At 38.4% G+C, this 18304-nt stretch overlaps 1 protein-coding gene across 1 annotated transcript; it reads right to left on the bottom strand.

The window, feature by feature from the left end:
• Positions 1 to 1849: 1849 nt before the first annotated feature.
• LOC107760827 (protease Do-like 9) lies at positions 1850 to 8931 on the bottom strand. Its single transcript, XM_016578928.2, has 9 exons — positions 8182 to 8931; positions 6766 to 6965; positions 6473 to 6653; positions 6187 to 6378; positions 3255 to 3487; positions 3045 to 3146; positions 2914 to 2964; positions 2685 to 2789; positions 1850 to 2601 (listed from the first exon to the last, which is right to left on the bottom strand). The coding sequence occupies exons 1-9, from the start codon at positions 8741 to 8743 to the stop codon at positions 2503 to 2505; spliced, it is 1725 nt and encodes a 574-aa protein (XP_016434414.2). The 5' UTR covers positions 8744 to 8931; the 3' UTR covers positions 1850 to 2502.
• Positions 8932 to 18304: the final 9373 nt, after the last annotated feature.

The raw sequence follows: 18304 nt of genomic DNA, 5'->3' as shown, positions 1-18304 counted from the left end.
CTTACCCTGGAGTAGAGAGGCTGTTTCCGATAGACCCTCGGCTCCCTCCCTCTAAGAACTCCCCACCTTGCTCTTGGGGTGACTCGAACTCACAATCTCTTTGTTTAGATACAACATTACAAAGTACACATAAAGCAAAATGTCAGGTAACTTCCGTCACAAGAAACTTTAGTTGCATATCAAGAAAGAAGATATTATTGGTCAGGATTTGGGCCAATGTTCGTGAATATTTATAATTATAACTAAAAGAAGACAGAAGCATCATGGTCATAAATTAAGATGTATACAAATGTATAAGATATCTAACGAATTATTAAACAATAATTATCTGATAATGCTGCTGTATCATAGTCCTACACTCCCTTCTCTGTCTACACTTCTATGCACCTTGCATCTATTTCTTGCAAGCATAATCTACTCATGAACAAGCAATATGCATGATAATTGAACCAAATGTACTATCGTCGACTTGCTTGATAAAATAATTTTTTTTATTAGACGTTTCGCTTATACACTATCATATCATGTTACAAATTAAAAATAAAATAAAAAATCAACAATTGCTCACAACAGTATTTGATGGATATGTTCTACGGGGAAAAAATGAGAGGTAGGAAAACAAAAATAATTACTGTGGGTTATGAACTACAACACTTTCAAGATACCAAAATGCAACTTCGAGGGACTAAGACTATATAAAGTTAAATCAGTGGCAAGGGCGGAACCAGAAATTCTAATAAGAAGACCAATAAAAAAATGCATGCAAGAGTGTCACTTCAGATACTTGAACTTGTAGGCACAATTTTTGAGATGCGTTTGCAGCTGCACTAGAAACTTCCCTTTTGTCGAATGGATTCAATTATTGCACAATATAATTTTTCAACAAAAGAAATTCAATTAAACGGATCAATGGGGTGGATAGTGTGCAGGGCGCATTGCATGGCCTTGGCCAGGACTTGGACCTGAATTCTTGAGGTCTTCAAGTTGTAAAAGAGCTGATGATTCACGTTGTTGTTGAGGAACCTTCATGTCTTGGCTATGACTATGATTCTGAGAATCTGACAAATTAGGTTGTGTTAATTCAGAATGATAATGATTATTTGTGACCTTCAAACGGTTACGGGAATGGACTGAAGTGAATAGCAAACTCAACAAAATAGCTAAAAGAAGAGGCATAATATCTCTGGCTCTGACCATTGTGTATAGAGAGAGAGAGAGAGAGAGAGAGAGAGAGAGAGAGAGAGAGAGAGTAGATTGAAGGGTGTATAGAGCAAGTTAGTAGTATATGTTTATTATATATGTAGTGTGACTGTTTAAGGCAAACACAAGTGCGCAGTTAAAACACGTTTGGGACTGAAGCAAGAAACCAATAACACATCAGCTGATGTTGCTTGTCTTTGTTAAGATTTCAACCTTAATTTTTCTGGTTTTTATCAACCTTATATATGAAGCAAGAATTTCTCAGATATGAAGAACCATAAACAGTGCACTCTAATCAGAAGTTGCTAGCTGTTTTCGAATATGAAAATTCAAGTTTTTCACTTGAAATACTCAAACAAATTTATTCAATATTTCAAAGGGATACTACATAATTACCCCATTGGGGTTATCTCACTTCACCAGATGCACCCTTCTGTTTTGCGGGGGTCGTATGACCCCCTTGTACAACTTTGAAGTAATATTATTACACCCATTTTAGGCCAACTCCACTTTCAACACAGGGAGTACTTTTTTTTATAGATTGGTCAAACACAATGAGCTTGCAAAAAACACTATTCAGCTAAAAAAAAGTTAAGTAGGGAAAGGAAAAGACATTTCTGAATGTTGTGTTAGCGGCTCTAGCGCTATCTTCAGCTAAAAAAGTTTCCCGTGTTAAAGAGTACAAAAAATGAATACAACACAAAAAGGTAGATAAGTTAGATGTTCATGACCTCAAGTCATCATTATGCAGTTCGCAGGCAACAAGCGTAAGCTAAAGTATATCGAAAAGTAAATCCTACAAGCACATAAAGGTATGTTTTCTACAAGAACATAGTTCGTATAGGTAGAAATGAAAGGCGGCCTGAGGGGGAGAGTGCAGCAGAGTGATCTTCTCCTGATAGGACTTCTGAGTTCTGAACCACATTCTATGTGGGCTTTAAAGTACTCAAAGCCACGAGTGGAGAAACAGCGCTCTCCACTTGTATCTCAGGAATGCACTGTAATAGGTAGGTATTTAAGTGGAGAAGGGCAAAGGGACGAGCCCATTATCTACCATGTTTTGAACTGCGCACTCAGGGGAAAAAAACAGGTACCAAAACTTCATTGCATCTGTTCAGTTCCTATTGCAGGTAAAAGAACAGGAACTCTCTTATGGAGAGGCCATCGATGACACCACAGTTGCCAGTAGAAACTCCACAATCTATGCAAATTGACCAAAGATAATAGGAGTAGAAACACAAAAAAGTAGCTCAAAGAGGAGAAAAGGTGAATGCGGAGATTCCTGGGCTTCGATAACAGCTCTCATGTCTTCAGATCATCAGACATGGCTGAAGGTATACAATGCATTGCAAGAATATCTGATGTTGCCGCTTTTGCATTTTTAGTCTGCAGTACAACAATCTAAAAAAAACAGAATCACCTTGAGAGGTCCAAAAGGATAAGAAAAGAAAAAAGAAGACAAAAAAATCAGATAGAGAGATAACCTGATCATAATCAAGATCAAACTTCATGTATTCGTCTTTACAGGCCTCCGCCATGTTAGCCAAGCTCTTCAGATTTTTTATAGGCTTGCCGTTGAAAGCAAGAACCTAGATTACATTCATTCAATGTCAAAACATATAGATGCACGTGAAAAAAATTACCAATGGCAGCTCGCTAATTCATAAATACTACTGTGATCAGCTCTGTAGTCCCACAATATTTTCTTCTCACCTGAGTGTTTACTAGTTCTTCATAACCAATATTGATGTCAGCCACAAGCACCTAATAGGAAGTGGGCAAGGCAGATCAGAAAGGAGCCGTAGATATAACAGACTAGTAAATTGTCAAAGAGCTAGACTGACCTGAGAAACCACAACCAGTTGTTCATCAATTGATTGTGCCATTGCGTGTAGGAGTTTGTCCAACAACTTAACTGGAGCATCAAATTCATAATCTTTTCCATACTAATTTTTTAAGGAAAAAAAGCGGTACCCAAGTAAGATATGTAAGCCCTCAAAGGCATGGCGAACAAGTAATAAATGAAATATGAAGTTATGCAGTTGATTACAAACCTCTGAACGTAAATATGGTACAGAAACAGCAGTGAAAACAAATCCACCGACAATGTAGTAAGAAGGAGGTTTTCCCTTGATATGAGCTGGAATCAATCGTTTATGTGCATTAAGCTTTATTTTGAATTCTAGAGTCTTAGATTTACGAAGAACTTTCACTCGAGCATCGTCTCCAGTATATTTTTGAGAAACAAGATAGCTGAAACCAATGCGCTCTCCATGCCTGAACGGTACTGAAAAATAACAATACCAAAATCAGGAATTTACAATTTTCAAAATAATAATAATAATGAAGTTCAGAAATTCAGTGATAGAGAGTTTCTAATTTCCCATCTCATAAAGTCATCTATATTTGTGATTAGAACTTAATTTTTAGTCTCTTAGGTGGGCCAAATATAGGGTCTCCCACAAGAAAAACATGCAACATCCATTATTCCTCCCAACCATCCCTCTTAGGCACCTATATGATCCTTTTTAATCATATCAATGGGGATTCCACAAATTAATTATTCCCAGCTAAACAATGGGATGCTTCTTGAACCCTAGTGCCAGGACTATGAATTGGACAATCTTGCAATACCTAACACATTTTTCAATGTTTTTGAGTAGCCAATACAAATAGCTAGTATTACCAAAGCAAGCAACACAAAGGGGTCGTTTGGTAAGGTGTATAAGAATAGTACTAAATAGGATGTATTAGTAATGTGGGGATTAGTAATGCATGGATTAATTATGCTGCTATCAATTGTGCTGAGCTTTTTTTTTATGATTGTTTGGTGTGGTGTATTAAAAATGACATGCATTGTATCATTTAAAAAAAAATTATTTGTTTCCTAAAAATACCCTCCACATTCTTTAGCTTTGAGGGACTTCAAGGGCAATTTTGTGTTTAACCATGCTCGTGCATTTATTAATAGTCTTGGTATTGCTAATACCATGGTTTGCTATGTATGTATTAGTTATACATAGGATAATACCAAACAGGATGTATAACTGATACTTGCATTAGTTATACTAGATTGAAAAAGTATACCAAACAAAGGATTATAATACCAAAGCTACATGTATTATTTTCTCTAATACATCCTACCAAACGACCCCAAAGTTGTTCTGTATTTTCTTCTGCCCCTTCACCCATCCCCAACAAAGACTTTTATTTCTTACTTCCAGAGTGGTCAAATAAATTAATCGCAGCATAGAAGAGAGAATTCCAAGAGGTATGAAAGATATTACTATCAACTGTGCACAAGAATGAATGCTGACAATAGTAACAATTCTATCAAGATAAATAGAAATGAACTAAATGCAGTCTTCTGCACTGGCATAAATTGCTTGACAAACTAGATTTATTACCCTATTGAGCAATGTTTACATCACACCATAAGTTATATGGCTACCAAAATGAACATCTTTGCATGAAAGGTTAATATGTATTTAACTACTAGACAATTCAATACCTAAATTACAAAAAGCAGACCATACGGAAAAAACTAAACATACCAACAAAGAGGAAGGACAAAGCTCAAAACATATTCCAGAGCATCAATGGATAGACATCTAGTAAATGAATTTGAACCTTCTCTCCGCTTTTATAGTAATCGTTATGTTTCTTTTGTTTGAAAAGGAATAATCTTTTTTCTTTGTTCAGTCCCTTTCTAGTTGCCAGGTACCTAAATCACAATGATGATTTGCACAGTATCTCAACATCTTTTGAATGTTGTGGATACACTATATGGAATTTACCAGAATTTCATATTTCCTTTTCAGATAAGCATCTGAAAGATAAAATACTCAAGAAAAGTAGACAACTAAAGGGAAAATGAAATCTTGATGCTTTCATGATTTCAATTTGCTTTCTTGCTCTTGAGCACAACTATACAGTCCACTCACACTAGTCGGAGATCTACCTGACGTTAAATAGTAGTGTCTTATCTCTTCTTTAAACTTATTTGTTAACTTCTCACTAGATAATGAATATGCTACTTTGACTAATCTGCACTTATCTAGCATTCTTTCTTCTGAATATAAAGCATAATCTTTAAATCGCCATTTTTGTAATCAATAAGATCAAATACACATAATTGGAGAACAGGAAGAGACTTCAATACTAGGTATCACATTCCATAAGGTCTTTCATACTCCCGCTGTTTTATTTTACATGATGATATTTGACTAGGCATGAGATTTAAGAAAGACTTACTTTTGACTCATAAGCTGAACATGTTTAACATACCAAAATGGCCCTAGAATCTGGCGGTCATAATACAACCAGCAAAAGAGAAGGTGGTCCCGGTACAAGGAATTAAAGGGTACATAAAGTGTCTGCTACTAGAAAGGTTATGGAGACACAACTGGGAAGAACAAGCTTTATGGAGGCAGATGACTAATCAAAAGTATGGTAGAGGGTCACTGGTGTACTAAACTAGTGAAAACTTCATTTGGGGTGAGCACTTGGAGAACCATCAGACAACAATGGCCTATTTTTGTTGCTAATATTGGCTTTGGTATTGGAAATATTCGGAAAAAAACCTTTAGGGTTGACAACTGGCTTGGGCATGGTCCTCTCGTGGAACTCTTTCCAGAAATGTACAAATCGATCATTATATATCCTTTTTCTTTCTGCGACGGAATGGAAGAAAAGTAATGAAACATGCGCTACCCCTACTCTAATCAAAAGACTAAAGGCCCCTGCTGAAGATGGGTCGCAAACTACGACCGAGAGTTTCGCCCTTTGATCGCCGGTGGCGTAGGGCAACCGGCCAGGCCAAGTCAGAAAGGCTTTGATGACTCAAGGTTCATATTAGGGAAAGGAGAGTGAGGGGACGAGGGGGCTGCCGAACTAAAATATAAATCTATCATTTCAATAGGAAGCACATTGATATTAAGAGAACTGTGTCAAACATGTCTAATTTGGGATGAGATCAGTGTTCACCTGTTCCATCATTGGCTATATCAACTCCGTCAAAGCTAAGGATAACATCCGAAGGCTTAAGAACATTAGATTCTGGGGCCGTAGGCTCAACTCTTCGGATCCGGACACCCTTCTGATTATGTGCCATACCAACCGACTGGCGGAGGTCAGGATTTTCCATTTTTTGCCATTCAACTCCAATGACAGGAAATCCTACAATGTAGGAGAAGCCCATATAAGACATAAGTTTGCACTTTGAGACCATCAATTTAATCAAGTTCAAGATGTTATTGGAATTCTCATGTACCTGTATATGCTCCATTCTTCTCATAATCTTGGATGAAATGCATAATTACTGGAGTTGGTATGACATAACCGATGTTCTCGGCATCTTCATGCTTAAGGGATTGAAATGCAATACCTACACACTTCCCCTTATCATTGAACGCGGGTCCACCAGAATTTCCAGAATTGATGGCAGCATCTATCTGCACAATAGTCTCACCGAATTAAAACCATAGCAACCAAATTAAGGAAATAAAAACCATGTATAATATTAAAGAAAATATCTGCAGGAAGGGAGAAACTTCAAAACATAACCTGCAATCCAAGGAGCTCGGTCGACACATGAACATAAGATAGTATCTCAATGCGCGAGACAACACCGCTAGTCACAGAGATCGTATCTCCTCCTATAGGGTATCCAACAACAGTTACAGCATCTTGCAGTGCAGGCAAATCCCCAAACTCAAGAGGTGATACTCCTTCCCAGAACTCATCATCATTCACAGTTAACATTGCTGTTTCATAATAACAACAAAATAGCCAGCTTAAGATCTTTTTAGTACTGAATTTACCAAATTCTAACAGTAAAATGATGCAAGGGGAGTGTTTTGTATGACGAAAAACACCTTGATGCAAAATGTTTTCCTTTATGAAATCATTTTATGATATTTGGTCACCTTAACTTGTTCCGAGGAAATATATTTTTTGATAACCAATAAATCTCTTGGGCCAGTGGCACACAGTTCGAAACGCGGTGGATCATGCATGCACCCGCCCCTCTATCCTTCTCCACTTAAATACCAAACTTTTGTTTGTAGCACTGTTAAAACATGCGAGAAGCACCTAACCCATACATCACAAGTTGCGGTTTTACCACTAGACCAAAGCTTTGGGTCAAAGGAATAAAATTTCACTGAAATGTACAATGATCTCAACTTTTATTCCATATCACTCGCTTCCACCAATGTTATCAATCTTTCCTACTAAAAAATGTCACGGGGTCATTATTATGCCCAATCAAACACTAATTATTTCCCAGGGTAAAACATTGTCCCCATACCAAATGCACACTAGGTTAGTAACATTGAATTGACAATCTGATGTCTGTCCAAGAAAAATAATGGAAACTAAAAGGATATATATATATATATATATATATATATATATATATATATATATATATATATATAGGAAGCTTGTGATATAACAGCTAAGAAAATTGAAGATTCAGGCAAACAAAAATTAGTACTCTCAGTCCCAATTTATGTGATTGTGTTTCTTTCGTAAACTTAGTGCCGTCAAACATCAACACATAAATCAAGACGGGGAATAAAAAATTTAGTTTAAGATTAATGCACTGACAATACAAAAATTATGTACACAATTAGGTCACTTGAAAGTCATAGCATTAATTGATAACATACTATAATAAAGGGTTTAAGTTATATACACCATTGGTGTAAAATAATTACACTATCAAATCACCCAAAGCACATGTACAAGTATACCTCCTTAAAATGTGGGATTTGTAATGTTAGTAAGACAAATTACATGCTACCATAAGTAAAAGTGACCTAATGATGTAAAAATTCCTTATACTTACAGTTATATAACTTAAACTCTATAATAAATGGTAACTGAACTGCTATAACACATTGAATAACACTAATAATGTATAGAAAACATTACATTGTCACTGTATATAAATCTCGTAAAAATTATGGAACATACCAATATCACACTCAGTTCCAATGGAGAGTACAGTAGCTAGGTATTTTGTATCAGAGCCACGTTTCTTGAGCTTAACTTGAGTATGATGCTCCACAGAGTGAGCATTTGTGAGCACTCTTTTTCCACTAATTATGAAACCACTACTACTAGAGCTGTATTGTCTCTTCCTCTGCCACGGAAGCGAGAAATTCGGATCCGTGTGCACGCAGAACACTTTCACCACCGCATCCATCAACGGTGCCGCCTTCGCCGCTGCGGTAGCCAACTCCACGACATGCCTCAAGTCGCCACTCAATACTGTGGCGGTGAGTTCGCCGTTGTTGTGCTCGGCAAACCGATGGCCTCGTCTCTCCGGTGACGCCGCAATATCCCTGTCAACTACTTCTTCGACTTTCCTCAGGCGACCACGGCCACGGCGGTGAGTTTGTGTGTCGCCGTTGGTGGCGGTTTCGATAGGGTTTGCAGAAACTACGCCTTCGTCCATGGCTGTTTCGGCGCCGCCGCCGGAGTCCGACACCGCATTTTTAGGTTTTCGGCCTCTTTTCCTCTTTAAGTCTCCCATTGAAACGAAAAGGGAACGTTCTTCCAAAATGGCAAAGAAGTAAAAAGCACGAAATCGGAGGGCTTTACTTAGAAAGAGTAAACTCAGTATTTTTTTGAGAGAAAAGTTTCAAAATGGAAATGAAAAAGGAGCCATGTTTGCTGGCTGCTGCTTTTTGAGTTTTGAGTTTCTGGGAAGAACTGCTATAAGGATTTCACTTTGCCCGCTCAAATTTTGTCCTTTAATTGGGCTTTGTAAAAATGTGCAGCCCAAATAGATTTTAGCCCACTGCCATGAAATCAGCCCAATTCCATTGAATAAAGGAAATTTTACCTCCTATAGCAAAGCTTTACACCCTATTTATTATAAATAAAAATCCTTTTATAATACTATTTTCTATAGCTATTTTTTATTTTTTATAACAAAATATATTTTTATGGTATACACTACCGTTAAACCATTAAATACGTTGTCTAATATTTTTCTCTCATTCTTTCAGTTATTCTCTCCCAAAATCACCGCACAGTATCTTATTTCTCTCTCCATGATCTCTCTCTCACAGCGCCATTGTCTTCCCCATTGTTAAACTACGATTCTCTCACAACGCCATTGTCTCCCTTAATTTTTAACTTTTCTGCTCTAAAAAGTTGTGATAAGTGTTAATGTTTTTGGCTTTTGGCCGGTTAAATCTTCTTCTTTTTCTCTTTACTAATTTTTTTAAAAGATTCACCATTGTTATGTTTTCACCAGAAAACTTCAAATTTCCTCTTCAATGGCTGATTCAACAACTCCGAAGAGGGTTACCCGAGGTATACCCACCAAAGCACTCAATTCTGATGGGCCATCTTTCGATTTGCAAATCATTCAAGCGGAACCTGTATTTGCAGGTTCATCAGCAACCACTGAAACCGAAAGGAGAATAAAAATTCGTAATGACCCTACGAAACAAGGTCAAGTTGAGAAATCTTCGAAAAAATCAACACTTCCTAATGTGGAAAAGAGAAGAAAACTTATAGATAATGCTTCAGGGAGTAAGGGAAAAGAGGTCGCTAAAGGAACTAGCTCGAAAATACAGAACAACAAGGTAATTGTAGATGTATTTATATGTATTAAAGTCCGCATACATTGATTATTAGCTTGTATAGTGGTTGTCTCTTCTTGTATTTAGATGTATTTATATGTATTCGATATTGCCTACACTGATTTTTATTTTGTATAGTGATTTTTGACTATTGTATTTAGATGTATTTATATGTATTTTAGTTCATTTAACAATATTTTTAAATACACCAATTGTTCGGTATTAGTTATGTATTCAACTTAACTGTATTCATCTGTATTCTCAACCTAACTGTATTCATCTATATTTAAAACAACAGTCATTGCCATAACTCACAGTTTTTGTGGTAATTATCACTGTATTATGTTGTATTTCATGAATGAGTTATGTATTCAACCTAACTGTATTGATCTATATTTTCAACCATATATTTTATCTTTTTAATTATTTTTTGTATGCAGGAAATAAAACTCTTTGTTAAACACCCTCCTATTTTATCACCGCATATCAGCTCCTACACTAACACCGACATAATCTCCGACCTCAAAGAAAAGCTTACTCCAGATCAGTGCAAATTATTTGGTACTACTTATTTTGGAAGTTTCCTCGATATGAAGCACTGTGAGGTTCAACATCAATTGTTCAGGTGCTTCATGGTTCTACAACTGGAAGAAAGTCATGTTGATTCATTTTTAATATATGTGAATGGTATAACATTATGCTTTTCAATCAGGGAGTTTGCGGTAGTTATTGTCTCAATTGTGTTGGTGAAGCTGAAGATTTTGAGTTTAACACAAAGATGCCTAACAGGGTTGTGGATACATACTTTGGCAGTGCAAAGAATGTCAGGAAGAAAGATTTATTGAAATTCTTTGATGATAAGAATTGGGGTTTTGACAACGATGGAGATGCCATTAAAATAGTTGTGTTGTATTTCATACATACATTCATATTATCCACTGAGAAGAACTGCACAACCATCTCAAGACTACATTTTGACTTGGTCGAGAGCGGGAGATATTCTGATTACCCATGGGGTAAGGAGGCATTCCAGGCCCTTATCAAATTTATTAGCAAGAAGATGGATTCCTAAAAGAAGTATTACAGGATAGCTGAGATGCCTCTCGCTATGCAAGTATGGTTGTACGAGTGTTGTTCAAAGGTCGACCCCAAAATTGCACTACGAATTGATAACCGGATTTCCAGAATACTCAATTGAAAATCTACTGACAACCAGCCAACTTATGCTTACTTGATGAACGGTATGTTCAACTACCAGGGAAATGTGTGTAACGACCCGACCGGTCATTTTGGGCATTTACACTTTGCTCGGTTGTTTGAGGTCATGAGTAGCTCCGTATGATGTATTATGACTTATGTGAATCGTCGATTTTGGTTTTCAAGTTATTCGGAATTTGTTTTGGAAGAATGATTCTCAGTTAGAAGCTTTAAATTTGAAAGTGTTGACTAAGTATGACTTTTTAGTAGCTAACCTCGGATTGGATTTTGTGATGGTTCTGTTAGCTCCGTTGGGTATTTTGGACTTAGGAGCGCGTCCGGATTATGATTTGGAGGTCCGTAGTAGAATTAGGCTTGAAATGGCGAAAAGTTGGAATTTTGAAAAGTTTAACCGGGGGTGGACTTTTTGATATCGGGGTCGGATTCTGATTCCGAAAGTTGGAACAGGTCCGTAATTCAAATGTGATTTGTGTGCAAAATTTGAGGTCAATCGGACGTGATTTGATAAGTTTCGGCATCAGTTGTGGAAGCTTAAAGTTTCAAAGTTCATTAATTTCGAATTGAGGTGCGATTCGTCGTTTCGATATTGTTATGTGTGTTTTGAGGCCTCGAGTAGGTCAGTGTTATGTTAAGGGACTTGTTGGTATGTTTGGATGTGGTCCCGAGGGGATTGGGCGTGTTTCGGATTGATTTCATATAATTTTCTTTCATGTTTACACTGTTATGTCCTGCTGGTTTCTGGTGTCTCAGTCCTTCATCACGTTCGCGTGGCAAGTGTCGCGAACGCGTAGTGTATTTTGATGGTAGCAGCAAATTGTTCTTTGCGATCGCGAAGTATGTCCCGCGTTCGCGTAGAGTTGGGGCAAGTCCTCTTCGCGTTCGCGCATGGAGGATCGCGTTCGCGTAGTATTGAGGTTGGCAGCTGGGAATTTGAGCGTTCTTCTATGCGATCGTGTAAGGTTAGTCGCGTTCGCGAAGCTTTGGCAGTAGTGTTCATCGCGTTCGCGTGGGGTGTATCGCGAACGCGTAGAGTTTTTTGTGGCAGCGTGAGTTTTATTCATCGCGAACGCGATGGATTTCCCGCGTTCGCGAAAGAAGAGGCATGGGCAGATTATAAAGTACTCTATTTCGAGGGATTCGGCCATCTTTACATTTTTGGAGCTATGGAGCTCGAATTTCGGCAATTCTTGAAGCAATTTTCACCATATGAATTGGGGTAAGTGTTCTCTACTCGGTTTTGGTTATATTCCATGAATCTATCTTCGATTTTAGCTTTTAGTTGATGAATTTTAAAGAGGAAATTGGGGGTTTCGGCCCAAAGTATCATAATATGAATTTTTAAGTTTTGAACATCGATTTGGAGTCGGAATTGAGTAAACTAGTATGGTTGGACTCGTAATTGAATAGGTTATCGGATTTTGTGAGTTTTATCGAGTTCCAAGGTGTGGGCCCGGGTGTGATTTTGGGTTTTGATTGAGGAATCGATCTTTATCATTTGGAATTGTTTCCTTGGGCTGTATTTGATGTATTTGAGTTACTTTTGGATAGTTTTGAGCCGTTGGAGGTCGCTACGCGCGTGATGGCATCTTTGGAGCATCGCTTGGCTTGCTCGGCATTGGTATTGGCTTGTTCAAGGTAAGTAACTCTTCTAAACTTAGTGCTGAGGGTATGAAATTCCGAAATACGTGTTATGTGATTGGTATTGAGGTGACGCACATGCTAGATGACGGGAGTGTAGGCGTGCACCAAGTGAATTGGGACTCTGTTGTTTTCATGGCACTGTATGGTAGTCCTATTTTGTTAATATCCATGTTTTCACCATGCGATAAAGTAAATGAGCTGTCAATCATGCTAGATATCATGTGTAGGCTTTATGCTGATACTGTTGGGAACCATAGTGGTCGTTTCTTGCTGACATTTCACTAATTTCATTGATATTTTGTACTCAGTCATATTCATGCATTCATATCATATCTCAGTCTCAGTTGTTATTTATTGATACATCATATCAGTGGTGTCGGGCTAGTTTCATGACACTGTGAACCCGTGAGTGAGACTGGAGAGATTGTTGACTGAGTGAGGCCGGAGGCCTGTTTGTGAGGATATTGATACTATAGCATGTGAATTGTCCGTACAGCACGTGATTTGTCCGTACGGATCCAGATATTGATATTATAACACGTGAGTTGTCCGTGCGAATTATAGTGCTTGGGTTGTAGGAGCCCCTCCGGAGTTTGTACACCCCTAGTGAGCGTGGTTGATTATATTGAGGGATGGATCTTTCCTGGACATGGATATTATCCGAAGCATTTATATACCTGGAGATGGATCTTCTCCATGGGGCCGGATTGGCCTTCCTCGGTACTTAGTGACTGATAGTCAGCGATGTATATATTCCAGGATGAATCTTTCCTAGGCCATATAGGCCATATACAGTACCGAGTGATTGAGTATGATGAGTGAAAAGTATGAGTCAATGAGATTGAGTGCTCTGAGAATGTGAGTACATAATTCATCTCTGAGATACATGGCATTGGCATGCACACATGACATACAGGCATAGAGATGCATTTTTTCTTATGTTGTACGGTATCACGTCATTCATGATTTTTTTTACACATATTGATATGTGGGCATAGAGAGATATTTCACACTTGCTATCTAGAAAGAGTATGAAACATCTCATTTATTGTGGAAAGGATATTTGAAAAAATTATAATTTTCAAACTTACTCTTACTTTGGCATTTTCAGTAAAAGATTTGTGTTTTCACTAAGATACTTGAAAAGCATGACTATTTTCCGGAACTGTGAACGAGTTGAGCATTTTACTTCTGAGATACATCTTTTATTACTTGTATTATACTGTTATGATCTGTTGTGGGATATTGGTATTGGACCCGACCTTGTGTTAGCTCGTCACTACTTTCAACCTAAGGTTAGGTTTGTTACTTTTTGATTATATAAGGTAGGTTGTACTCATACTACACTTCTGCACCTTGCATGCAGATGTTGGTTGCTGATGTTGATGTGTTCGATGGGAGCTGGATTCAAGATGTACTTGCGTCCCGGTTGTAGTTTTCCCTTGTTCGTGGTAGCTTTAGATCTATAAAACTCTGTTTATGTACTTTTCAAACAGACGATGTATTTATTTTATTTCGATTTTATAAATTCTATTCTTAGAAGCTCATGATTTATACTACCAGTCCTTGGGGAATGTATAAGATTCAGATATCTCTTTACTTAATCGCTTTATTAATTATTATTGGAATTGGTTAGAGGTTAATTGGCTTACCTAGCGGGTCGGGTTAGTGCCATCACGACGAGTGAATTTGGGGTCGTGACAAGTTGGTATCAGAGCTCTAGGTTCATAGGTTCTACAAGTCATGAGCAAATGTCTAGTAGAGTCTTGCGGATCGGTATGATGACGTCCATACCTATCTTCGAGAGGCTACAGGACATTTAGGATATACTTCTCATCTTTCTTTCCTTATCGTGCGGTATTGATTCAGCTTGAAGCGTAACTCATTGAATTCCTTCCACGCATTCGTATGCGCACATGTGCGCTCGGTATCAGCTGCGCATCGACGACTTGTGATTCCATGGTTGAGGTGCGAGATATGATTTTGGCATGCTGATGATGGGCCAGTCTGGAGGACTTGAGGCCGGGTTTTGACGGTAGCCTGAGCACGGAGATTTTGATTGTGTGAGCATGCGCTTTTGGGAGTTATATGTCCGTCGGTGTCCCTATTAGTGGAAAATGTGATTGGATGACTATGTGGTGAGTATGATGTGACTGCGAGATATGTTCAGATTGTTTGAATGTAACGGAAAGAGTTTAATTGAGATATAGCAAGGACTATTGGGTGTTTGATTTATGTCTTGATTTGGCGCATGGCCTCGAGATATGGGTGTGTTGAAGGACCTCTCATGTTGTTTAGTTGTGGAGTGACGTAGATTTTCATGTCGTGTTATTAGTTCAGACTCAGGGAGATTAAGTGATTGCTTAGTAGTTATGGCTGTGAAAGGGTATAAGAGATGTCAGTTTGAGGCACAGCAGGTGTGTTATCTCCTGCGAGGTGTCCTGAGGTTGTGTGATCCCTATGATGTTTTGTAGAGAGTTCTCTTTTACCAGTGAATGATATATGTTGCAATTTGAGTTTGGATCGCTTGTGAAAGTTGGCTTAACCATCATGAGGATAAACGCGAGATTTGCGGATGATTTGAGGTAGTATATGGTTTGAGTTCCATGAGCTTATGAAGGATTTAGTTTAATCATATTGTTGTATTATGCCAGTATAGGGGTGGCTATTATAAGTTATTAGATGTTTTATTTCTTGGCTTTGAGCCAAGTGGGGGAGTCGGCTATTGATAAGTTGATTGCACGGCTATGTGTTATATTAGTTTCAGTTTGAGGTATACTTGTGAATAAGTTATGATTTGCAGAGGCTGAGATCGAGGATGACTCGAGTAAAGGAATTTCTGGGTACGGGTTATATTATGCTTTATGGGTATATGGGAAATATTGAATGATTGAGTTGTTATTCATAAAGGATGTAGTGTGCATGGAGTAGGGATTCATTCGGTTGCTTAGAAGTGTGGATTACTTCTTAGGGTGTTGGTGTGCAAATGGGGCACAGGTCGTTTGGTCCGTTTGATCAGTTTAATTGAGATTTGAGTAGAGTGGATGACTCTCGAGAATGGTTCTAACGGACTCAATATCTATATGTAGCAATTGGGAATCTTCAGGATGTGTATATGGCTAGAAACTGAGATTTACATTGGATGGTATCGAGACTTGTGGCATTTCTATATCCTTATGGATTCTACATTTCAATGTCGGGAAGGTGAAGGAAGCAACTGTAGAATTTGCAGAAGGTCTCTTTGGAGTAGGTATCTCGGTTGTGATACTTTTGGGGGTACTTAAGAGGGAATTCATCGGCTTATGAGCCTTAGGGTGGTGTGGTCATATGCTTGAGTTCGTGGGGCAAGTTTTGGCTAAGGATAGTAGTGTTCTAGCAAGGAGAAATATCAATTGAAAGGCAATTTGGAAGGGACTTGGAAAAATAAGACAACGTGGTAGTAGGTTGGATCAGCACAGTAATGGATATAATCAGTTCTTTGGGTACTTATGATGTGGCTAGTCTCTACAGGTGTTTCGTGGCAATGCTCTTGGGTTTTGGCGACCTGCGTGGCTTGGTTGAGTTATTATGATAACTTGGTTATGTACAAATGGGCTTCGAAGAGTTATCAATAGTTTCTACTACGGTTCGAGGAGTATATTTCCTACTGGCGTGAGGAGCATGTGGTGCATAGTGATTTTCTCCTGGATGGAATCAAATGAAGGTCCTTGGCTAATTGAGTATGTAGTTGATTGTGACTCGGAGTGGATTATGAAGTTCTCGTATTTTTCATATGATGGCATGGTATATGCGGTGTGTTGTGTGGGATTGAGATTTACCTGAGCGAGGTCACAGTTCAGTTTTGAAGGGAAGGTTATAAAATTCTTAGGCAGCATGGACGGTTTCAGATGACTAGGTAAATAATATTACTATTTGGTATGGCTTGGCGAGAGTATACATTCCAGAAGGGGCAAATGTGTTTTGATCAATGGATACTTCACTGGTACTGCGACACTCTCCTGGTTGATCGACTGCTATTATTCAAATTTTGCTATATGGAACGGAAGAATTTTAGAAGTATTCCTTGTAGGATGATCGTGTATGAGAGATGTGTTTGACATTCTGGCGGTGAAGTTGGGATAAGCTATGGTGATTCACGTGTTCTATGGATCTGGAGACTGAGAGTTCTCAGGAGCGGATTGTTTCATGGTTGTGGACTGTGAAGTCATGGCCGAAGATAGCCAGATGATAGTATGTGTTATGATTCAGTCATTGTGGGCTTTCAGAGGTTTATTTATCTAATTGTGGGTGCCCGGAGTTGGTTTGGGGGTCCATTGGTAGGCCCAATTAGGATGTGTATTCTACACCGAGCCAGATTGGTTGGCTCCATACTGCTATTTGTTGAGGAATGTACCATTCGGTTGGTGTTGAGCTTATTCATGTTCTGATAGGTTCTGTGAGTTACTCTGCTATGCTACGAGGGGTTGTGATTCGTTAGCTCTATGCACACATGGTGTGGTTCTATTGTGGCCTTATAGCGGAATTTGAGCGAGAAGAGTATTAGGTATTTCTTGGTTGATGGCGTATTGGTTATGCTCTTTCGGGTTTTGTGGGGCATGGTGTCATTTGCTTCTCCATGGTTATGGTAATGCACTTTGAGTACTTGATGTCGAATTACGCATAGTTATTGATTTTTAGCAGGGTGGTTTGAGGTATTTCATATGGACCAACATTTGGACAGGGTCGCGCATTGCAGTATAGTTATGTGGAAATATGATCCTTTATGTTAGATTCGTGTGTTATGGTTCTATGGTGTGTGATGGGTTTAAGCATTTCGTTGTGGTGGTACTTATTGAGCTTGCGGGACGGTTCTCTCGTTTGAGTCATTTTCCATGATTGAGTACATTTGGAATGTTTCTATTTGGTGCACGGATTGCACGGGTTGTGGCTTTAGATTGTATTGATGTGTCATGTCACTAGAGTGGTCTTGTTGGATGAGATAAGGTCATTGAACCTAGAATGGATGCTATCGGATTTGATTGTGGTTTATTTGGAAGGATAATGTCGGAAGTCGGCCTAGAAATTGGCTATAGTTCATGTAGAAGGAGAGGGAGCTCCATGACCTGTTGATCTGATGAATGGTTATGAATTTTGCATGTTTCTTTCATCATCGGCAATGTACGAAGGTTTTAGAATGAGGCTTTGTTTGATATGAGGTCTATTATCGGTATTGGGTTGTTTTGAGCAGTTACTGTGATTTGAAATTATCGCTATGAGTATTTGAGTTATGTGGTACATCATGTGATTACATCTTGGGTTATGGTGAAAGCTTGATACAACTTGTTCAGACTTATACAGTGTGTAGATGCGAGATTCTAATCTTATAGAAATTGTGGATGTTAGAAATTGGATACTAAGGTTTATGGGCTAGGTTGAATTAAAAAAACTACAGTTATATTGTGTTGTCGGGCCTATATGGGATATGGTGACATGAGATAACCCCCGGGTATGTGCATGGAAAGGTTACACGGTGATTTGATGGCTTTTGGAACAACTCTTGGCACATTCGAGGACGAACATATGCTTAAGTGGGGCAAGATGTAACGATCCGACCGGTCATTTTGGGCATTTACACTTCGCTCGGTTGTTTGAGGGCATGAGTA

Source organism: Nicotiana tabacum, chromosome 14 (genome assembly GCF_000715075.1).
Source record: "Nicotiana tabacum cultivar K326 chromosome 14, ASM71507v2, whole genome shotgun sequence".
NCBI classification, from domain to species: Eukaryota; Viridiplantae; Streptophyta; class Magnoliopsida; order Solanales; family Solanaceae; genus Nicotiana; species Nicotiana tabacum.
Note: the sequence above shows the minus strand (reverse complement) of the source record. Positions and strands in the feature narration are given on the sequence as shown.

Excerpts from the sequence above, each read along its gene's own strand:
- LOC107760827 (XM_016578928.2), bottom strand. The coding sequence starts at position 8,743 with ATGGGAGACTTAAAGAGGAAAAGAGGCCGAAAACCTAAAAATGCGGTG. Across the intron at positions 3,488-6,186 it reads TATAGCCAATGATGGAACAG|TACCGTTCAGGCATGGAGAG; the intron begins GTGAACACTGAT and ends GTTATTTTTCAG. Across the intron at positions 2,790-2,913 it reads AAGAACTAGTAAACACTCAG|GTTCTTGCTTTCAACGGCAA; the intron begins GTGAGAAGAAAA and ends AATGTAATCTAG.